The sequence below is a fragment of the Vidua macroura genome, chromosome 5 (assembly GCF_024509145.1).
Source record: "Vidua macroura isolate BioBank_ID:100142 chromosome 5, ASM2450914v1, whole genome shotgun sequence".
Classification (NCBI taxonomy): domain Eukaryota; kingdom Metazoa; phylum Chordata; class Aves; order Passeriformes; family Viduidae; genus Vidua; species Vidua macroura.
Genome location: NC_071575.1, coordinates 19,594,805 through 19,618,209, shown reverse-complemented (window position 1 = coordinate 19,618,209; position 23,405 = coordinate 19,594,805). Strand labels below are relative to the sequence as shown.

The following is a 23,405-nucleotide window of genomic DNA, read 5'->3' as shown; positions in this document are numbered from 1 at the left end:
TTATCAGGTTCAGAGTCTCAGATTTGCATTTTGTTAGATTCAGTGTCTGTCATGCTGAATTACTTCCTCACCATGAACGAAAAGGAGCTACTGATCCAAAAGTGTCAGCAGTCCGAAATAAACAGGATGTTTGAGATCCTTTGTGAATGATGGGATGGAAAGAGAGAAGTGTGTCAGCAATGAGAACTTAATAAGCAGTTTATAAGCCCTGTGGATTTATACAAATGAAGTTTGAAGGTTGGTTTTCTGCAAGGATATTAATTATCAACACCTGGGATGAGAGGTGAGAAACATGGTGTCATTGCCTCCCCATTCCTCAGGCTTCCCTTGCATAAGTGTGTTTTCTTGGAGGGAATCTTCTGTTTCTAACAAGGAAGGATTTTGTTTTTTATGAAGGCTCTTGCACACTGCTCACCTGGGGGACCAAAGTCAAGAGTGAAATGGAAAGACAGGATGAATTATGGGAAGTATAAAATCTGTACATGGTAGATGCAATTCAGTTTCAGGTCACTGAGTAAGGACCTCAGTGTGTATTTCCAAGGCCAACATGCATTTGGATGAATGGACCTGGCCAGGACTCTGATCTTCATCCAACACTTGTCGTATAGGGCCATGCCCTTCAAGAAATAGGATCTCTAGAAGCAGTCACCCAGTACCACTAACAGACTGACCTAGTACAGGATCTAGTTTACATTCAAGCTGGCATGCAGTGACTTGAAATAAAGCAGACTTTAATCCATTTCTGTGAGAAATTCTGCAGCCTGTACATATGGAGCGTGGCCCAAAAGAAAAAAAAATCTATTGGCCTGTTCAAGTCAGACAACTTAAAAAAAATCTTACTATATCCTTGCACTCTGCCTTATGGCCTTTTATTCTCACAAGGGAAAGACAAGGAGATAAAAACAGGAATATGACATACTCCCTGTTGGCTGAAGCATGAACCTGGACAGCAGAGGTGAACTATACCATAAGGAATGTTGTTTTTACTTTGATACTGGACAGTCCCAAAGAGACAATGCAGAGATGTGATTGCATAGGATGGAATGATGGGGGTGAGTTTCCACAGGCTCTGTTCTCAAGGGCAAACTGGACATCTACTGCTTTTTGGGAGTTCAGAAAATAATAATTTCCCAATAATTTTGTTCATATACCCCTCAATTCAATAGATATTTAGTACCCACCTGCATTTTGACTTCAAGCAGCATAGTCAGGATACCCAAATTTGTAGAATATGCAATTAGACACAGACTTTACTCCATGTCCCACAGCCCCAGTCTCTCCCAGAGCCAGGAAGGACTGTGCAGAATCAGTGTTTAACCACTGGGGCACATATAACCGGTCTTTTGTAGGCCAGTTCCAGAAACTGCCCTTCCCCCCACATTTCAAACTACATAAATTCTGACAGCGTATTTTTGGTTTCTAAGTATCCTTCTAGTGCTGGCTCACGTCATGTGGATTCACAGTGATTCAAACTGTGTCTCTGAATTTGCAGGCACCTAAAACCCTCAATTAAACACTCCACCTGAGATCTTACTGCAGAGTGTCATTGACATTTCTAGACACTCCCTCCTCATTTGCAGAAGCCATATATGTTTATTTCTGTCAAACACAGGAGAAAATGAATCTCAGGTTACTTTGGGGACTGCTGAGAACAAAGGAGTTGTATTCTAGGTGGAATATTTTCTTTACCTTTGGTGGAGTTAGGCCAAGGAAGTATTTAGCCTTCCTGCTACATTCTTGGCATGTGATGCATCTTTTGCAGCATATAGCAATGCCAACTTTATATCATTTGGGTGCATTTTCTATATGAATCTTCATATAGAAATAATGATCCCTCTTTAAGTCTCATGAAGTACGGCCCTTCCAGACTTTATCCTTCCCTCCTTCTCCATGTTTTGAAGGCCTGGCTTTCTAAGCAGGATTGTTCTGACAGTCATACTTTAAGCCCTGACTCTTTGCTTTTCCACACACATTCTAGCCTTGGCTCAGACTTACTCTTCTGGGGCTGGATCTCTGCAGCTTCTGTCTAGAGCTGTGCTTTCATCCATGACTTCTTTCCTACAATGATATCTGCAGACACCTACATGAGGGCATTATCTGCTACAGCTCATATGGCAGGAAGAAGGCTCCACCACCTGGATATACTCCCAGCACAGTTAGAAATCCTGCTTAGATGTGCTTCTCTGAGGGGAAGGGTGCTGACTGACCATGGCACTCTTGAATGGCCTTGTAGAACAATCTGGGAAAAGCATTTTATGTGTTGAGCAGATTTTAAAATGCTTCCCCCTTGACCAGAGATCATGGACATGACATGAAGGAAGGACTACTCCCTGCTCTTGGGTCAGTGTTTCACTTGGGTTTTCCTGCCTGAGGTCCAGGTGTCTCTTTGTCACCCCTCCAGCTACTTGGCCACTGCTATGGCTCCTGGACTGGAGCAAGCTCTTCTGAACTCTTACACTGGCACCTGCATTGCAGCACTCAGAGGCTCCTTGAAGGGTGCTGTTCTTACACATGTGGGCCTCAGAAGGCAAGCTGGATATCCAGGCATAAGCAGTAAAAGTAATTGACGAGTCAGGATCTGCAGCACTAGTCAGATTTTGTTAGATATTGCAGAGATGGGGCTTGATCTTTGGGCCGAATGATGCCAGGATGTGCTTTATCAAAGCACAGCTCTGTCTCAGGACACTGTGTTGGGACTCAGAATCGAGGGTCTCCATTTGCTTCTCTCAAATGCTTTGACTCCATGTCTGACTCTTTCTGTCTCTCTGCTCAGCCAGCTGAGATGAATCACTCAATTAGGAGCCTTCTGGGACCCGTCCTGTCCTTCTCCTAGCTGGGAGGCAGTGCCAAGCTCAGCAGAGACTGAGAGTTTATGGACTTGCCTGTGGTTTTAAGGATTAACCAAGCTAATTTGCTTTGTGTTTGATGTTCCTAGCTAAAAGGATAAGGACTGGGGAGAAGTTCCCATATCCACTCCTCTCACTCCCCCCTTTTTTGTTCATCAGGTGGGAGAAGGCAGCAAATGGTGCCTGTGAGGACAGGGCTCAGGGATGTGAACCTGAACCCCACTCCTGATTCAACCCTAGGCTGACAGTGTGGTCCTGGTAAGGGCATCTCTGCCCTCAGCTCTTCCTCTTGTGGCCTAGAGAGAAGGTGTTGCAAGCCCTAATTGCTTGTTGTTTGGGAGTTGTGGGAGGTTGCAGAGTAAGGGGCGGTGTCACAAGTGGTGTTCCAGAAATGCTCACGCAGCTGGTGTCCATCTCCCTGCCCTGCCTCGCTCAGTGCCAGCTGAGGGACATAACCAAAAGGGAAAGCCTGGGTGAGTATCATGCTGCTGAGGAGAGTGCATCAGAGAAGAATTTGGATTCCCAGTAATATGCTCATCAGTTAAAATAAAACATGCAAGACATCACAGATTAGGGAAAATGTTGGGTGAAGGCAAAGGAATCTGAACGAGGCATTATTTTAATTTTCAAGGCTTCATGCAGAAGCTGAAGGAAAAATAGGCTGAAATATGGGGGAAGGAAAGAGAAGGGTTCAGTGATGACGGGAAACAGAATTAGAACAGCTTTGAAGGGTGCTGAGAGGAGGAGGGGCGGGGGAAAAAGCCCTTTATTTTGAGATACTTTATTGTCCTTATGTTGAATCTGGTTAGAAAGAGCTTTGTGTTTCAAAGCATCATTGAGATGCTAGCAGGGACGCCTCCCCTTTGGACAAAGGGCTCCTGTGTCCAAGAGAAAGGATCACCCAGAAGCACAAGCTGGTCAGGGGGGCAGTAAGGGCTATGAACTGAGGGAAAGGCTGCTTGGATAGGTATAACAAGCTCTGAGGTACTTGCTGAAATAAACCTTTTTTCCATTCACAAGCACTGGGGTCAAGTTATCAGCAGCTTTGCCTGCTCTGTCCCCTTTGCTGGAAAAGCTTTACAGGAGAGGAGACATGTGGAGACAAGGTCAGGACTGAATCCTACTCTCTGTCAGAGTTGTTTGCTTGCAAAGGAGGGACAGTGAGGTGAGACTGGGTCCTATGTGGGTTAATACAGGAGAAACTGGTGCCAGGATGCCCCTTAGCAGGGATGTTCACAGGTCCAGGGGAAGCAGAAATCTTGAGCTGGTGCTTAATCTCCTCCCAGGCACTGCCCCATGGAGTCTGTTTCAGAGCACTGCAGATGCAGATTCCTTGTTCAGAGTTTAGTCTCTGCATTTTATCAATGCCCTATTAACACAGCTCTGCAAAGAATAGGCACCAATCAAGGTGTCATAGCTTTTGAAAATTATTTTGAATGTAGTTATTAGCCCTTTTATGTATGAAATCCTCATCATATTGAAGCCCAGGATTTATCCTCTATCTATCTATCCATTGATAGATCTCCTGGTGGAAATTGATCTCTAATTTCATTATATGTAACACAGGGTGAGTTTATTTTGCCCCCAGAACTCTCAGAACAAAAATTGCTTGCTCCATTTTATAAATAGGAAAACCGAGGTTTAAAGGGAGCATGCAAGTTTTAAATTAAGCCTGGTAGACATTTGAGCTTCTGTATGGAGAACAGGGAGAACTTGGGCATTTTGTATGCTCTTTCTAAGCAATTGGGAGTGTGTTTTTTACAGTTTTTGTGTTTGAAATGAGAAGCCTATGTAGGCCAGAGGACAAGTTAAAGAAGAGCTAATATGATATGTCTTGTATCAGAAGAATAGAAAATAAGCAAGGAAGTCTGGCTTTACCAGACTACGCAATGTCCTTCTAAAAGTTGTTTGACCTTGTAAAATCTTTTTTGATTTCAAAAGCTCACTCATTTCAGGAAAGCCCCATCTCCCTATTTGGAGAATTAAGGTGCAAATGGTAGAAATCAATAGTATGCCCCACATATACTAGTATGTCATTAAAATTATTTGAGAATACTGACATTTCTTCCAAGAGGTGGAGACTATAAATGGCAGTGCATGATTTTTCCAGTGGTAAATTAATAAGCAGAGGAAAAATCAACCAAACTGGTTCTCTGTCTCCTACCTTCTATTTAACACAAAAAAGAGAGGAAAATAAAGTCCAGTTTTCATCAAACCCTTTGTATGTAACTTATAAGTGATTGCTAAGAGTCCCAAAACTTGACGAAAGTTGGACCTGTTTCCTGAATTTCAATGCATACCTTTAAATGCTGCATGGAAATTATGTCGAGTGTGCTCTCAAAACCAAGCTCATGCACACCTGGCTTTCTCTGAAACTTCCATATGTAGACTGGTTCCCACTCCTCTGCCTCCAGCCACTTTCCCCTCCTCTCTTCTCTTACATTCCTGCTCCCACACGTTCTTTTTCATGCTGATATTGGTCCTTTCTTCTCCTTTGCTGCTAGGTGGGCTCCTTCTTCATGATCAACCTGTGCCTGGTGGTCATCGCCACGCAGTTCTCGGAGACCAAGCAGCGGGAGCACCAGCTGATGCAGGAGCAGCGGGCCCGGTACCTCTCCTCCAGCACCGTTGCCAGCTACATGGAGCCGGGAGACTGCTACGAGGAGATCTTCCAGTACGTCTGCCACATCCTGCGCAAGGCCAAGCGCCGCACCCTTGGGCTGTACAACAGCGTGCAGAGCTGGCGCCACGGCCACGTGCAGGAGCCCGGCGATGCCAAACCTGGTGGCAACAGGAAAAGCCAGAGGCACTACAGTAAGGATTGCGTGGGTAAAGCTGGAAATGCCAGTGGGGGAAATGTGAGAGTAACTGAGAGGATCTCCATGTGCCAGCTTGCCAAAGGACCTGAGCCTGTAAAGCACAGAATTAGAATTAACACTGGCCACTGAGTGTGGCACCGTGGCCAGCACACCAGACCAGCAAGGTGAGGGTGACAGGCAAGAATGGGAATGAAACAGGGCTGGCCGGCAGGGAACATGGATAATCCAGATCTGAAATCCAGAGACCATAAAGAGACAAAGGCACTGAGGCTTGTAAATAGCTCCATGTCTGGTATAGCCAGGTGTTAGCAGTTTGGGAGAGAGAAGAATTAGGGCATATAACAAAGTGGGACAAAGGATTGGACCTGGTGGCACAGCAGGTCTCCCAGAGCTCTCCTCCCAAAGTGAGTTGCTTCCAGACCTCAAGAGAGAGGCAAAGAGAGTTGAATTGCAATAAGGTGTTGCCTGAACCTGAGGAGTGATGCTGAAGAAGTCTGGTTAATATGCAAAGACGATGGAGACAATTTCTCTTGATGGCAGAACACGCTGTTGCGTAAAATTAGACGTGAGGTATCGTTTAAATTGGGTTCCTGGCTGGAAAAGTCACTGTAAAAATGGTTTTATAGAGTTAGTATTAACTGCCTGCCCCTGCCCTTCCTAAGTTATGCTCCCATTAACAACCAAAAAGGCAGATTTTCCTTCAGCATATCTTGCATACTCAAACTTTCATTTTCTTTACTTGCTGGGAGAAAAGTTTCTGCAGGCTTCATGCACTGTGTTAATGAATTAATTGCTTCATTTCCCCCAGTGTCCATTTGATCTTCCAGGCTAAAATGGAGTATCAAGGAACACAAATTTAGATTTCTCTGGTTCATAGTGCACACTGCCAGGAGGAAGTGTTCCTGTGTTACCCCTTGTGGTTTCTTGAGTTGCTTTGCTAATGTAGTTTCTCTAATTTAGAGAGTTCAGTTCAGCCTGGGGGTTCTCAGACCCCACTTGTAGCAGTTCAGGCCAAAAGCAGCTCTTGTGACCACTTTTCCCCACAGGTTCCACTTAATACAAGCTAGTGAGTCTCAAGCTATGATTTCTGCATGAGACAAAGCAGTTCTTTCTCTGATGGACATGAACCCTGTTCAGCCTAATCACAGGCAAGCTGAACAGTACCATGTGTTTTGGAGACACAGCCTGTCAGCATAGAGCCCCCAATGGCAACAGCTCCCATTGCTGCCCTTGAGATGATATGTCAGTGTTTAATCGTCCTCACAGCTAAAAAGCCCAGTTACCCTGTCTAAATACCCAGAAGCCAAGCAGGTGTCCACTTTGAATGTCTTTTTCATATCCTCCTTCTTTAAGCAGCACCATTTCTCTTTCCAGGGCTTTGCCAGCAGCATAACTCTCTTGGCCGCCCTCCTCAGGGCTTAGTCCAGCCCATCGCTGTGACAGCAACCTCTGATCCCACCAACTGCCCCCGCTGCCATAGGGCAGAGCATGAAGCATCCAGAAGGCTCTCAGTCCTGGATAGTGCTGGCTCAGACCAGGAGGATGGAGGAGCCAGTGAGGGGGAGGGAGAGGGCAGCCAAGAAGACCAGGGTGCCTCAGCGCTGGAGAAGGAGGAGGAGCTGGAAGAAGGAGGACGGCTGAAGCTCTGCAGTGACATGTGGCGAGAAGTGAGGGTCAAGCTTCGAGTGATTGTGGACAGCAAGTATTTCAACCGTGGGATCATGATTGCAATCCTAGTGAACACCATCAGCATGGGCATTGAGCACCACGAACAGGTAAAGTACCTCAAGGCACAAGGTGGGCAGCGTGGACTCCCCCACTCCTGCTGGGGGTTATGGCCTTGCTAAGCAGCTGATGCAACTTGGTGGAGACAAAGACTGAGCAATTTGGACCTCAGACTGCAGCACAGATGGTCCCAGCGTGACTTTGGAGAAAGCCTCAGGATCTTGCAGGGTCTCTTACTTCCTTATACCTGTACTTAATCGCTTTCTTTCTCTCTCTGCATGTATTTTCCTCTCACCTCTTTTCAATGCCTCTCTTTTCCTCCTCCCTGGTCATTCATCCCACTGTTTTTCTTTTTTGCCCTGTCTCCACGTTCTGTCTGCTTCTCTCTCTGTCATCCTTGTCTCTTCCGTCTTCCTCTTCTCTCTCACTCGTTTCTCTCTTCATTAGCTTACTGAATCCTTAGTCTATGTGGTTAATTTAATGTGCCCTCTGGGGATGTCAGAGGCACTTCACCAGCATCTCAATTCAAATCCATCAGCTTGCTAGCCTTCCCAATTTAATTAAGAGATATCTGAGCACATTCTATCTATACAAGAAAGCTAGGAAAGGCACCACCTCCAATCTCCAGTCATTTTGGGGGCTCAGGCTGCTTGAGCCTTTCCTTTGCCCTGAGAGTAAGAAGTGATAGATAGGTCAGACACAAGCAGCAGGTGTGGACACAGGCTTGGCTTTCACACCAGTAGTTTGCAGGCAGCTCTGAGTCAGCCTCAGGATAAAGTACACTTTATCCTAATGACAGACTTGTGAGATAGAGAGGGATTGTGTGCCCTTATTTTATAGCTGAGAGACAGAGACTGTGTCTACACTGTGATGGGCAGTGCCAGCATCAGAGGGGGTTAAGCAGGCCCATGACCTTGGATCTTCATTGCTGGTTAGTAGCTCTGCTGCACTTTACATTGAATAGTCCATGCTGTACATCCACATCTCAGATCTATGCTGCTACTCTGAATGTGGCCAAGATTCACTCCATGTGTCTGCCTGTATCACAAAATAAGAGATCGCTGCACTACTGAGATGCTGACTGTATTGAAGCTCTGGAGCCAAGGTGAAGTCTAGTCCTAAGCACAGTCTCAGGCAGCAGAAAGACAGGCAGTGAGCCCAGTTCAAGCAAGGCACTCAGATTTGTCCTATGCTGTATCAGGATGAAGATACCTTGAGACCCAGAGTATCTTAAATTCCCTGTTTGAGGCAACACAGTGTCTGAGCCAGTATTTGAAGCCTCAGACGTCTGGATCCCACCCACGTATCAAGCTTTAAACCAATTTTCAAAGCCCAGCTAGTTTCTGATACAAGGCTGTGACACCTTAATTTGATCCCAGAATTCAAAACTGCACTGGTTGCTTCAGTACCAGAAAAATACTGGCAGGAGCCCAGAAGAGAGGAGAATGAAGAAGATGCTGGAGGGGTTGACTCATGGAAATAGATAAAAAAGAGCAAAGTATTTATCACGTAGCAGAGAGATGACTAAGGGCTGGAGCCCAGGACAATTTGAAAACTGCCCACTGGTATTTTAAAGATGTGATCACCAAGCAGGGAGAGCCATTGTTCATCCTGGTTTAATGGACACAGCGTGAATAATAGTTTGACAGAAGAATACTTGAGCTGGAGATAGAGAATTCACTCTCATGTTCTGGCTATTGTATGTGCAGATTTAAGCCCTTCTAGGATGCCTCTGCTGTGTTTGTACAGCCTGCAGCACAGTAGGATCTGCCTCTACAGCCTTGGGGTTTCTCATAGCAGGTTCTTAATGATAGTCCTTAAAATTGTACTATCACTTTTTATCCATAAGTAGTTGGGAAAAGTTTATGACCCTGCATGCTGTTTCTGTCAGAAGAGCTGTCTGCCAAACTGATCATAACTGAAAAAGGTGGTGCAGCCTGTTTATTCAAAATGTGTACTCAATTCTGTTATCCTGGTACAACAAGACTGAAACATTTTCAAACCATACCATGAATTTTGGGTTCTTTTCTGTCAGCAGTCAACTCAGAAGCATACAGACATTTGTACCTCCCTTTTGTCTCCTCAAGTTTTTCTCAAACCATGCCATCAGTATACCTTAGGCTGATGCTTAATTGCCTACTTATTTCTCCTTTCTTTCTCTTTTTCCTATTGTCTTTTCTCCCAAAAGCACAAATTTTCACAGAACAAAATCCAGCAAAGCCCCTCTGCCCAGAAGGATCTGTGATTTGCAGGGTGACGCCATCCTATGACTGAAGAAGCTTCTGTTGCTTCAGCTATTTCATCATGTGATGTCTTCTCACCCAGAGCTAATCTCTGTGGAGACCTCTTGAGCTTTTATTTTCTGGTACATGGGATATCACAAGCCCAGCCACTCTCCAGGGACATACCTGGCTGGGCAGCTCACTTGTGTCAGCAACTTGCCACTCCACCTTATCATGGGCTGCTCACCAGCAAGCTGACCAAAGCACCCACAGCCATCAGGTTAAGGGGTGAGGCACAAGTTTCAGGCTTATAAACACAGCAACGCAGGGGACAGAGCACATGCGTGAGTGCTGCCCGGTCTTGACCAACAGACAGAAAGACATGAATTTAAACTGTTTGTTATAATTCAGGGGTTTAATATTCATGGTGGTTTTCTTCCAGGAGACTTAACCTTAAAAACTCAAATAACTTTACTCATATTCAAATGACCTTGGAATTTGGCTTCGTTTGGCTTATTCATTCAGTCCTTCACCCTGTCCTGATTGTGTGGCCAAGACAGTTTCCATCTGCATATATATTTCCTGTGAGGGAAATCAACTCATTTTAGGAGAAACTGCATTTCTATGAGTCATTTTTAATCCATGATCTTATAACAAGATATCTTTTGTAAATAGCGATGTTTATTTAAATCCATCAGTGTGCGATACACCATGTAATATTCTCAGTATTAGGCCTTTAGATATTGCTGAGACATTGCATAAGCCAAGCCCCATCATTTCAAGCTTTGTCCTGCTTGAAATAGTTTTAGCAGTTCTTCAGATCTGCCTCTATTTGGAAATGTCTATTTTTAAAATCCAGTGTAGAAAATATTAGATTCTTGTGGCTGTCCAGAAGAATTCTTTTAAGAGGCTTACTTTTTTCTTAATATTCACAGTGGGTCTGGTGCTGCTGACTTTTCTCCCTTATTCAGCATGAGAATGAAAAGCTTGTCCCAGCTGAATCTGCCTTTCTCATCATGTATTTCTTGAATGGCCTGTTGGACTCAAGCCTCTCTGCCATTAGCAGCCATTTTAGACAACTGCTGAGTGACTTGTTTTATCTTCTCCAGTATGTACTTACAGTTTTCTTTCATACTTTAGATCAGTACTTTATGAGGTCTCTCTGTGTGGATTAGATGATGATCCCGTTTCCTAACTAGACCCATCCTGTGAATCAGTACCTTCATATCTTTTAGCCTGTGTGATTTCCCTTTATACCAGCATTTACTGCATTCACAAGTTCGTATTTTACAGTTATTGCTTCTCTTTTTGTTATTTGCTCCTTGTCAGAAACATTTGACAAATGTCCAAGCCAGCTCATCATACTGATGTTTAGTGAGGATGGAACAGTCTCCCTGGAGTGGTGGATGAAACCATGCTACCTCAGCCTTGTAGAACCAGAGTATAACAGTCACATAATCCTGCATTGGTTGTGGGGTGGTGATTAAACTTATGTAAAATTTGGTATGTTCCATAGCTGATTTTTATGGCTCTTCTAATTTTTGCCAAGTGACTTTGAAATTGTGAGTAAAAATAGACAGGCTGGAGAGACGTCTTTATGGAATATTTCTTTTTCATGTTCTCATCACAGAGGCGGTGATGTGTAGGTTCAGTAGGGCTGGTCTGCATAGGTCACATCAATTACTCTTCAGTTCCTAGACAGTTGCAAATTTACTCCTGGTTAGGAGAAACTTTTCCTGCGGGGGATTCATGGTGATCTGTATTTTCTTAGCCTTTCCTATGATGCAGGAGTTTCTGTCTGCTGCCAGATAATGGACTAATTATATTTTCAGTCAAATCTGGCAAAAGAGTTCCAAAGTTAGTGAGAAACTAAAAGGGAGAAAAAAGCTGAGCTGCTGCCCTCTATTGCCCCAGTTCTAGTTTCTGATCATGGGACAGGAGTGCTGAAGTAAATCTGAATCTTATCTTTAACTCTCAGTATTTGATCTACATTGTTAGAGATTGAGGACTTTATTCCACAATGATGTGAATTAGATTGTTTCAGGGATTGGGTAAGAGATCCATACACAGGATAGATTAACCATTCTGGTTAAAACACTGGCTATGGACATACCTTGCCCCCTGGGATCTCTGCCCCTTCAAGCCACCCTCCTTATCCCAATACTCAGCTCCCATGATTATGTTCAAATTTCACTTCTAGTGTGATGGGTAAATAAATCAGTCTGTCCTGTCTTGGCAATGTGAACAGACTACTTGTGGGGAGATTTCTGGTGTTCCTTTCTTTTTCTTGGACTAAAGCAGCCTTGAGCTCAGTTCTTTCCTTAGAGATTCTTCAATTTACAGTTTCTAGGTAAACCTGGGAGGAGGAAGGGTTTAGATGCTGAATGCCTGAATGCTCTCTGTGGGAGCCTGGGGAAACCTCACAACTGCAAGGTGACACATCCACTATGTTGGAGAGCCCATGTGTTCATAGGAAGAAAAGGAGAGAACCAGTTTTCCCCTTTGCTTGTCCTCTTCATCAAGTTCACACTTCCCTGGCCAGAGAAGGGTCCCCTGCACCAGCCGAGTCCCAGACACCTGCCTCATCCATTGTCACTCCCACCCACCCTGCCCTAGGAACAAGGTCATCTCCACACAGGACACAACCCCTGGTAAACCCCACCCTGCAGCCTTGGCCCCCAGCTGACGGCTCTTTGCACTCTGCCAAGTTAGCTCTATCTCCCGAAAGGGCTGCAATGCTGGATCTGCCTTAGTGCCTCTCCATCTGGCTCCTCTTTATCACCTTTTTTCTTCCTGAGTTAATTTCTTTTGTGTTGCTCTTCCTTTCCCAGCATTTACTGCTTTGCTACACTATTTAAAACAACTCTTTCATTCTCTACTTCTTGTGGGTGCTAGTGAGTTTAATTCTTTTCCAGCTTTGTTTTTTTTATTATTTCTCTTTTTCTGCTTTTATCTCTGCCCAGTCTTTCCTCTCCCTCTGTCTAGGAAGGATGCTTTGCTGGGGCTAATTGATGGTCTATTAGAAACAGATTAACAGGTGAGGATTGACTAGAGAAACAGATGTCAAAGAGGGAAGGAGAGACAGAGGAACAGATGACCCTTTCCACAAGCAAGATGCAAGCATGGTTTTTCAAACACCAGTTGCTCCCTACAAGAGCATGAGAGAATGTATGGAAAGCAGAGAGAAGGATAAGCCACCATCATAACCCATTGCTTTTTTGCATTGCTTATTTTCACTGACATAATGGTTTGATTCAGACTGAAATTGGCACCTTAGTTTAACATATAGACCTCATGTTCTCAGCAACTGTTACTGCTGGGTCTTGGTGAAGTGATCTTCATCTCTCCCTTCCCACATGCACTTGTTCATTCCTTCTCTCACTTCTCTTATCTCCACTCCTTCCTCCATCATTTACAAGGTGGTTTTGCTTTTCAGATGTAACTATGGATGGAAATGGATCTATCTCCACTTTTTTCACTTTAAAGACATGGACTATTTTAACAAAAACCTGCAGTGAGGAGTGCAAAAAATTAACAAAGGTCATGGGAAGACAGAGATGTGAGGAGCAGTTTCCAGTTCATTTGTTCACCTGGAAGGACCTTGGCCCCTGGGGGCCTCAGAGCAGGGGTTAAAGCAGACCCCAGCTTCAGGCAGAGAGCCAGAACCAGAACTGCATTCCTCCCTCACTTCCCTTTCCACCAGCTGTATAGGTAACAGGCATGGCCAATGCAAAGGCCACCCTTCAGCAAAACAGCAATTTTGCAGACCATGGGAAGAGACCATGACTTCCCTTCCTCGTGGGCACTAATATTGATTTAATGCTAAAAATATTGGCTCTGACCTGCAGGGACTCACTTTTTCATTTCTGCAGTGCCAGGAATGTCTGTCCTCTCTTGCTCTCTGCAACAGGCATTTGCAGTTTTCTTGTTCCCATCCATTTTACGTGATGCTTAAAAGAGTGGCTTGGTGGCCAGGCACAGCTCAGACCAATGCAAGGGAAGATGCACCCTCTTTATTTTTCAACAGTCATCTTGTTTCATTCTTGGATTTTTCACCATAGTGCACTTGTCTTTCTCCTCTTTCTGTCCATTTCTCTGTATTCTTCACCCTGTCCTTTTCTCCCTGTCCCTTACAGGTAGGTTTCAGCAGTGTGGTCCTCCTTGCTGTTGCCTTGTCTAGTTCAATATTTCCTTGGGAAATTATTGAGACCACTCTGAGGATAGAGGCATAAGACTGATGGAGCAAGACCAGGAAACTAATGCATACAAGGGTTTGGTGGGGAAAGGGGGAGGGAAAAATGGGGAAGTGAAAAAATAGAGAGGAAAGGGGCAGATTGGTGCAGTGATGTTTAAGAAGAAGATGGGGAACTGTTTTCCAGTCATTTAAATATTTTCCAAATTTCAAAGGAAAAAAAAAAAAAAAGACGTGCCAGCTACCTGTGGAAACCTGAGGAGGAAGAAATTCTTGAAGGAAGAGGTTGACTGCAAATCAGCCAGTTTTGTTCTCCTTCAAGAAATACTCAAGTCCTTTGCCCAAAATAAAGCAGCCTTTAGCCAGGGTAATGAGATATGGGGTGGGAGGTGGGAGATGCTTGGTCAGCCTTGGCTGTTGAATGGCTGTGAGGCTCCTGATCGCTTCTATTAAAAAAAGTTGTTAGGGGTCTAATCTGTGATGAAGGTAGCAAATCTGCAAAGGAATTGGAGTGCAAGTGTCACTATCCAGCTCCACTCCATTCCAGTAAATGGAAATTTACAACTCCCTACCAACCCTGTTCCCTGGGAAGGGTAACACTTTATTTCCCATAATTTCAGGGCTCTTCCAGTTCTGACTCTCTGAATTTGCATTCTCTCTAGCCAGAGGAATTGACCAACATCTTGGAGATCAGCAATGTTGTCTTTACAAGCATGTTTGCCCTGGAGATGATCCTGAAACTTGCTGCTTTTGGTCTCTTTGATTACCTTCGCAACCCCTACAACATCTTTGACAGTATCATCGTCATCATCAGGTGACAAGGGCCTTGGGGATCAGCTGGAATACACACATAAAATAGTACCACAGAGCTTGCATACTATTTCAAAAAGGATTTAGCAGCTACAATGAGAGGAGCTGGGCTGATGTACAAGGCCAAGGACTGGGAGACCAAGATGTCTTTTCCCAATACTTGGTGTTGGTGCTATGTAAGCCACACAGCATTTCTGTCTCTTAGTTCTCTCCTCTGTAGAGTGGAGGCAGTTGCAACTGCCTTGTTAAGTTCACAACAAATATTAGCTGTGAAATATTTTGAAAATGCACAAATTGAAGATGTTACAAAGGTTTGAAGTGTGATAGAAGAACTTGTCTTGCTGGAATTTGATGCTGCAAACCTTTCTTCACTCCTGCAACATGTACTGCCACATTCATCTTCTTAAGGCATAAATGCAGCTTTCAACATACAAGGATAAGCCTGTAGTTATACTTCTGCCTTGCTCAGATAGATTTTTCTCTCTCACCCCTTTGTACTGCCAATGCCAAGGTGAAGACTTAGCATTGTTATTCCTTGTTTTCTTCTGTTTCTTCACTTGTATTTTGTTTTTTCCCTTGTACTTCCCATGCCTTTCTGGACCACAGCATCTGGGAGATCATTGGCCAGGCAGACGGGGGCCTCTCTGTGCTGAGGACATTCCGACTCCTCCGGGTGCTGAAGCTGGTGCGTTTCATGCCGGCGCTGCGCCGCCAGCTTGTGGTGCTGATGAAGACAATGGACAATGTAGCCACCTTCTGCATGCTCCTCATGCTCTTCATCTTCATATTCAGGTGAGCAGGCAGTCAGCTCACAGTGTTCTGGAGTGGCACTGTGCGGCTCATAAGGACAGCAGCTTCAGAGCATGACTACATAACTTATCTTGCCCATTGCTCCAGGCCAAGACAGTACTGACAAATATTTATTTTTTCATAAGGGCTGAACTTGCTCCTGCCTTAAATTGGATTCAGCAGCTGAGGATTTTGGCCTGGATGGGGCAGTGAAATGCTGCCAGCAAATGCAGACATTGAACATAATGTCCCATTGCAGGATAGGTGAAGTCTCCTGCTAATCAGCACTAGCTACAGGAACAGTTCAGTCTGGAGGCTGATTCTGGCAGAAGAGCAGCAGGAAGCAACCAAGAAAGTTTGTCTGTGCATGCCATGGAAGCCCTGATAGCAAGATGAAGACATATGAGAGTAGAAAGGACAATAGAGAGGACAGATCTTTCTGACAGGTTGAAGGCAATATGTGAGCTCTGAGTCAGCACAGATGGAAAGCAAAGTTTTTGGTGACCTACAGGGTTGCAATATGTAGTTCCTTCTTCACAGATAGCTCCAAGTGGTCTGCTGTGTTGTTGTATCCCTTGCTGCTATGATATTGCATTAGATTTTCAGAAGAGAATTACTCTGATGAGTTCATTGTGGTGGCAGAGATATTTACATTTGACATCATCTTGTTCCAAAGCATCCTGGGAATGCACATCTTTGGTTGCAAGTTCAGCCTCAGGACAGACACAGGAGATACAGTCCCTGACCGGAAGAATTTTGACTCCCTGCTGTGGGCCATCGTTACTGTCTTCCAGGTAAGCCCACTTTGCTCTCTATGGGTGGGCCAGGGCAAAGTGAAGAGGATCAGGAGATGCTTTTTCCTCACTGAGGAGCACTGCACTCACTCCTGACAGCACAAAAGGTTGTGGAGGAAGAACAATTGCATATTGGAACCAAATGACTGGTGTATATCTCAAACAGGGGACCTTCCTCCTTCCTTGGAGACGGTGTGCAAAGGTCACTCCTGTTGTGGCAACTCCCAAGTTTAACACTCTCACCTCAGCACACGACTGTCCTAATGGTTGTTCTTGTTTCTTCTTGCTCAGTTGAGGTTTTTGGTGCAGTGCCACAGCTGGACAGTGACAGTGGGTGTGTGTTAATGGGGAAGTTCAGAGGCCTGATCTGGTCCTGATGTGTATTCTCTGACTGTCCTTTTCTGGGAATACACTTCATGTTCTTCCTTCATGTTTTCTGACTTTATCGTCCTCTCTTGCAGATCCTAACCCAGGAGGACTGGAATGTTGTACTCTATAATGGCATGGCCTCCACCTCACCATGGGCTTCCCTCTACTTTGTGGCTCTCATGACATTTGGCAATTATGTACTCTTCAATCTTCTGGTGGCCATTCTTGTGGAGGGATTCCAGGCTGAGGTGAGCTGCCACCAAGGCTTCATCAGGAAGAGGAATAGAGGGGCTAAAAAGGGATCCTTTGTGACACTTTGAGGATACTGGACTGGAGGACTTACGAAGTATCACCCCTCTTTAATTTCACTCATGAAATAACCCTTGTTAGGGTAGTATTCCATTAAACAGAAGAAAAAAAAAGAAAAAAAGAAAAAAAACACCAAAAAAACCTAGTGTTAATCCTTGCAAGGAAAGAGGATCTCTGGAAGGGGATTCACAATTTCTGTTCTGTGTAATATAACAGAACCTACCTTAAGGTAAGCCCTTTACCCATCCAAAAGCAGCAACGCAGTCTATCAGCCATCCCAAATCACAGAAGACTCTTTCCAGTGATCACACTGGATGCCTGACTGCCAAGGACAATTTTGCAGTTATTCTAGAAATGAAAGACAAAACCAAATGTTTTTTTCTGTTTGAGTTTCCAACTTCTAAATGTGTGTGTTCCAGGGTGATGCCAACCGGTCATACTCAGATGAAGATCAGAGTTCTTCAAACATAGAGGAGTTTGATCAATTCCAAGAGGTCCAGGAAGGCTCAGGTACAATAGCTCAAGCAGTCTTATTTGCTTGTGTCCTACTGCTGTTTGGTGAGAAACCTAAAAGCAGATTCTGCAGAAAATTTACTCCCACTTCTGAGAACTTGCCAGTTTTTATTTTGAACTTTATGCCAGTTTGTGGTTATTTGTGGAAAAACAGAGACATGTTGGCATCCTGAGGAATGTGGTAGCTAAGTGGAACAGTTTTTGAATGACCTCCAGAACAGCAACTGCAAGTGAGAAGTGAGGCTGTCTCTGATTATCTTCAGGGTCACTATTTCAGGAGCACTGTATCCAAATCTGAAACCCACATTTGGAGAGGGGATAAAAGGACTCAGGCAAATCTGAAAGCCTTGCCTCATAGTGAGAGACTAATGAAGCTTAGAGAAATCAGGAAAGTTACTTGATCACTGTCTCTGTACTTGTGGACCAGAAGGAGGGGGTTGTGGTGGTAGATAGCTCTTTAATTGAGCAGAAAAAAGCATAATGAGATTGGAAAGGTCGGAAACTCAAGCTAGACAAATTCAGGCTGAAAAAAAGCCATATATTTTCAAGGAGAGATAATTAACAGTGGGAACAACCTGAGTACAAACCACCTGGTAAGGTCTCTATCCCTCAAAGACTGAAAGTCTTTCTACAAGAAGTATTATACTTCAAACAGGACTTGGTGGCAGGGAGCAGTGAGAATAGCTTGCTCTGCAATGGATGGTGAGCCAGGAATTGAAGGGACAGAGAGCCAGGCAGGAGGGCAGGGGCCACGCTGCACACTCTTGCAAAAGGTGAGCAGAGCAGGCCCACTGACACTAGTAAGGGTCTGCCAATGTTTTGGTAATTACCAGGCAAGCCCACAGGGGTGAGGAAGGTCTAAAGTCAAGCCAAGAAGTCCAGTCAGCAAGACAAGATCAGGATCAGCAAGGTGCAAGGACAGGCACAAACATACTCACAGCACAACTCAGACAAGCACCATGGGCACATTTCTAAGCATAAATGCAGCTCCCACAGCAGGGAGCAGTGGCTCCAGTTTTTGGCTCACAGTGTTTTCCTGCAACTTAGCTCTTTTCAAAGCAGTCCTATTCTGAGTTACATAGCTGCACCATATCAGAGCTTGTGCTGAATGCAAGCAGTCAAACCCCTGAGATGGCAGAGGAGGAAGAGGTTACAGAGGTGTTAGTGGACTCATGGCTGTCTGTCATGCAAATGTGGATAGGTGACCTTTATTATGCAATAAGTAAAACAAAAATTATTGCTCCAGTCCTTTCAGGCATTAAAATTCAACACCCTGTCCTTTCCATGCATCTCAAAAAATGCTGATGGTCATCTACAGGACTTAAGATTTGCCTCAAAAGTATCCTGGATCTTAAAGGTCAAGGATCGGTCATTTGAAGAAGGCAAAGTGTAGTAGGATAGACTGGGATGCAGTTTTTGTATGCAGTATGATTGCAGGAATTTTAAGGTGACTTCAGAACATGGATGGCTGTGGCTAACCCTACATCTTAGTCTCTTGCCCAATGTTTCAGCCTTACTGCTTTAAGGAGCCAATCTGACAACTGGTGGAATTTGTTCAGACCTGAAGGTGCTGGTGTCTGCTCTTGGCGTGCAGAAGCACACTCTTGTCCCTCTGTTTGCCTTCATGCTCTGCCTGTCAGTCTGAGGCTGCCTGGCCACCACTCTGCTCGTCTGTCTGTCCCCAAGAAGAGACGTGGTTGGTTTTGGAGGCTGATGAAATTACTTTAAAGCCTTCCCAGCTTGCACTGCCTTTGTCACCACACCCTAAATTAGAGAAACTGATGTTGATTGGTGCTAAAGGGCTAACAATCTGTTAGCTGCTGTTAACATGCTAAACTGTTTAGGCATCAAAACAGTCACTGGATAGTGAGGAACCCAACTTCTTCTTTCCTCATTCTTCTTTCTGCATCTTTCCACTTAGATCCCAAGCTCTGTGCAATTCCTGTGACACCTAATGGGCACCTGGACCCATCCTTGCCCTCTTCCAACCCACCAATGGCTCCTGGGGGGGTCACCAACTCTTCATGCAACTCACTGCAACTTGACCAGATCCGCATTGCCGTTGGCTCCCGGAAAAGCAGTGTTATGTCCCTGGGAAGAATGACTTATGACCAGCGGTCCTTGGTGAGTGAGGGAGTATAAATGCGTGTCATACCCTTCCTTTGAAGGCCAAGCACTTTGTTGGTTTTCTGCTGTCATCTGGGGATTTCTGAGAAGGATTGCCCTGCTGCTGTGGGCTTCTAACATAACTGCATTGCCTGTCTTTAGAATCCAGATCAGTTCACATTATTTTTCTAAATTTCCAGATTTTGAAGTCTACTTCCAGGTTAGTTATATATATTCCTTTAAGTGTGGGAGAGGGAGAACACTAAGAAGACAATCTCCCTCTTACAGTGGAACATGTTTTTCTTCCCTGCCTTTTCCTCGTTCTCCTAGAGTGAAGGATGCAAAATGTTGCCTTAAGAAGTGATGCCAGAACCACCAAGTCCCATTACAGATGGGATTTTATCAGAGCTTTTGTAACAGTGGAAATCTTGTCTTTGAGCTCCCCGTGGCAGATTCTGCTGCCCCATAGCACTTCCCCAAGCATGCAGGTTTGTCTAACCAGTGTCTCTCAGACCTGCCCACCTTGTAACATCAGCTTCTGGGCTTTCTCCCCACTGGGATACACAGCTCTGGGGAGTGCCTTGGTGCTTAAAGGGTTCATGCCCCTGTTATTTCCAAACAGGGAGTGCTAGCAGCCATGTGATACATAATACCTTGCTAATGTGGTTGGACTAGGCTGTAACCAACAAGCCTGTTTCTCTCATTTCTCTCTTTTACTAAGACTGGACTCAAAGATGGTGTGTCAGATGATCCATCACCCTGTACCTTGTGTTATCCTTAATCCCAGCGCACTGTATAAAAAGCTGCCAGTCAGATTCTTTGAGAACTTTACTCTTGCTCTGTGCTGGTGTAAGTAACAGTATCAGGCACCTGGCCTTTGGCTTTATTACTTACCTTCACTGAAAGTGCTTTGCACACAGATGGTGCTATAAAGTAATCACAGTCAACACCATTGCTAACTCATTACCAATTTATTGTCAGATTTACCTAGATTGCTGCTGAATTCCCACCATGCAACTTGCTCAGTGTCTGATAAATGGCAGCCTTCTGGCTTAGGGGATCAGGGAGCAGTCTGTGATCTGAGAGAGGATCACATGCTCCCTCCTTGTGCCCAGAGTCACTGAGTCCCCATCCCACTCCCTTACAGTCCAGCTCCCGCAGTTCCTACTACGGTGCCTGGAACCGCAGTGGAGCCTGGGGAAGCCGTCGCTCCAGCTGGAACAGCCTGGCCCGGGGACACAGCCTGAAACACAAACCTCCCTCAGCTGAGCACGAGTCCCTCCTGTCTGGGGAAACGCACAAGGCAGCAGATGGGGAACCGGATGGGACAGGAAGGGTGTTTCATCACCGCCGGACACTCTCTCTGGATAACAAAGGCTCCTGTGACCTGCTGGAGTTGGCCTCGGTCCCTTCTGGCCACAGAGTGACCCATAGGCTGGGAGCACCACCTGGGGCCAGTGAGCATCAGGACTGCAATGGCAAAATGCCCAGTATTGTCAAGGAGATCTTCCCAAAGATGAACAACCACAAAGAACGGGGAGAGGATGATGAAGAAATAGATTACGTGAGTGCTTGCTGGAGGAGCCTGGAGTTACATCACAGTGCTCTGGGATACCCCAAATCCATCCTCAAATTTCAGTCTTCTTGCGTTGTGGATGGGAAAGCTTGCAAAGCTTTAGGGAAAGCTTGCCAAAGTGCTTTAGGAGAGCTGGAGGACAGCTGGAGGACTAAATGCAGAAAGGACTTTCTAGGCACAAACAAGCTCACACCACATTGTTAGGCTGCTTGCAAGGCAGGTGGATGGTGGGAGGAAGGCAGATGTGCGACGTACGTGTGGTCGTTCAGGGGCTGTTATTTCAGAGCAGTGCAGCCAGTGATTTCAACAAGATAGGAGAGGTCAGGCTGTGCAAGAGTGAGAGTTTTGCGTGGGGAACATCAGCAGACCAGAGCAGGAAGCACAGGCACCACAGGCAAGACAAGTGGATTTTGTGGTATCAGCCTGGGGGACAGCAATCTGTGAGCAGATCAGAGAGTGAAAAAATTGGAGTGAGGAGGGTCAGTAGAAATTTGAACAGATATAAATGTCTGTATGAAATTCTCAGCACAAGTGCCAACAGAAAGCCTTCTTGTTCTGTCTTCTCTTTTAGCTGAGGTAGGGAGAAAACATTGCCCTTGTGTAACAAAGTCCCTCCAACACCTCTAAGAAGGCATCATGGGACAGTATCTACTCTAGAAGGGGCACCAGCAGTTTTATTTTTCATTAGAAGGAAATCATATGCCAAGAGGTAAACAAGCCCTGGCAAAGCAGCTTCTACCTTCTTTTCCATGACTTCTACTTTAGAGTTGATTTTCTCAATCGAGGGATTAAGAAAAGCAGGTAGTGGTGCATTTGAGTCAGATGTGAAAGGAAGAATGTCTCTCTCAGGCAAGTGGGAAGGTGACCAGTGGCAATTGCTTCTGCTGAATCCCTACAGAGCCTGTGCTTTCGCATCCGGAAGATGATGGAAGTCTATAAGCCAGACTGGTGTGAGTTACGGGAAGACTGGTCCATATATCTCTTCTCTCCACAGAACAGGTTTGTGCAGTTTTTGCCATGAGAGGGTTGAGAAGATGGGGCAGATACTGTTGCTCTGCTGGCTGTATCCCCTGATGCTAGGTGGCAACTTCAAACTTAGCAGCTGAGAATGCATATTTTCTCCTCTGTTGTCCCTTCTACAGCCAAACAGCATTTCTTTTCCTAGATTGTGGCAATGAAAGCAAAGTTGAGCATCCTAAATAGCTATTGTGATCTTCCCTCCCTTTGGAGCATCCCATTTTTATTTTCTGTAATCATAAATATTTATAGCAAAGCAAGGCAGGGAATACTAATGTTAACACAAAGAGGATAAAGAATGTATTATTGATGACTCCATAATACTGATATTTTCTCTCCTGGTACCGGAATAGAATCTTCATTTAATTTACAGTACCAGTACCAACTTACCAGCAGTTATATCACATCTTTTAGGGTAAAGTTAGAATTCTTCTTGCCTAAAAAAAAGGAAATTTTTTGAATTCTTCCTATAGAGATCTCACCAGGAGAAAATGTCCATGTACCTCAGCTAACAGTATTCTCACCCATGCATATTGCCCCTTGAAAAGAAAGGGCTTTCATTATAGGTCATAGGGGAGAGCGTTTTGCTCTGTGTGACACCTATGTTAATGTATACAGTGTCTTCCAGAAGTGTGGTCCCCACAACTGCCAACCTACCTGCCTCTCCTGAGCTTTCAGTATGTGGCCTCTTTGCTGTGGGGTGGTACAAAGTGTGACTTTGGGAGGAAAACTGGAATTCAGCCTCTTTACAAGGAAGAGAGGAGCACAGGGTCATAGTGGTTAGGATACTACTCTAGCACTGGAGAAATCAATGGAGGTTCAGCACATTGCTCTGCCCTTGCTCTGCTCCAGGCTCCCTGTGTGACCATTTACCACCCTGGGCTATTGCCATTCCAAGGGACATCTGTATCAGAGATAGGAAAGTTGCTATATCAGAGCACAGTTTTGGCCAGAATGCTTAATTCTGTGTCCTCTTTGCTCCTAAATCCATTCTGCCTGAGGCACAGGTGCCTACTGGAACTCTCTTGCAGGTTTCGCCTCCTCTGCCAAACCATCATTGCTCACAAGCTCTTTGACCATGTTGTGCTGGCCTTCATCTTCCTGAACTGCATCACCATTGCCCTGGAAAGACCCCAGATTGAACACAGAAGCACGGTGAGAACCATTGCTTGTCACCCACTTTTTATCAGAACCTCCAACAGTAAGTGGTTCCTGAGTGTTCCTGGTACTGGTATGATCTCTGGAAGAACTTCAGCATTAAACACCAGCTCCAACTCATCTATTCAAATACTGAAATATTAGTAGTTGACATAAATAT

At 45.0% G+C, this 23,405-nt stretch overlaps 1 protein-coding gene across 1 annotated transcript in view; it reads left to right on the top strand.

Moving 5' to 3' along the window:
- The window catches only part of CACNA1I (calcium voltage-gated channel subunit alpha1 I), an 85,250-nt gene that overhangs the window by 36,411 nt on the left and 25,434 nt on the right, over window positions 1–23,405 (top strand). The window contains exons 7-17 of the mRNA XM_053977999.1: window positions 5,351–5,660; window positions 7,040–7,440; window positions 14,467–14,618; window positions 15,221–15,406; window positions 16,080–16,197; window positions 16,659–16,814; window positions 17,295–17,385; window positions 19,310–19,512; window positions 20,642–21,058; window positions 21,969–22,069; window positions 23,119–23,242. Of these exons, the coding sequence (XP_053833974.1) occupies window positions 5,351–5,660; window positions 7,040–7,440; window positions 14,467–14,618; window positions 15,221–15,406; window positions 16,080–16,197; window positions 16,659–16,814; window positions 17,295–17,385; window positions 19,310–19,512; window positions 20,642–21,058; window positions 21,969–22,069; window positions 23,119–23,242 (2,259 nt within the window). The remainder of the gene's footprint in view (window positions 1–5,350; window positions 5,661–7,039; window positions 7,441–14,466; window positions 14,619–15,220; window positions 15,407–16,079; window positions 16,198–16,658; window positions 16,815–17,294; window positions 17,386–19,309; window positions 19,513–20,641; window positions 21,059–21,968; window positions 22,070–23,118; window positions 23,243–23,405) is intronic.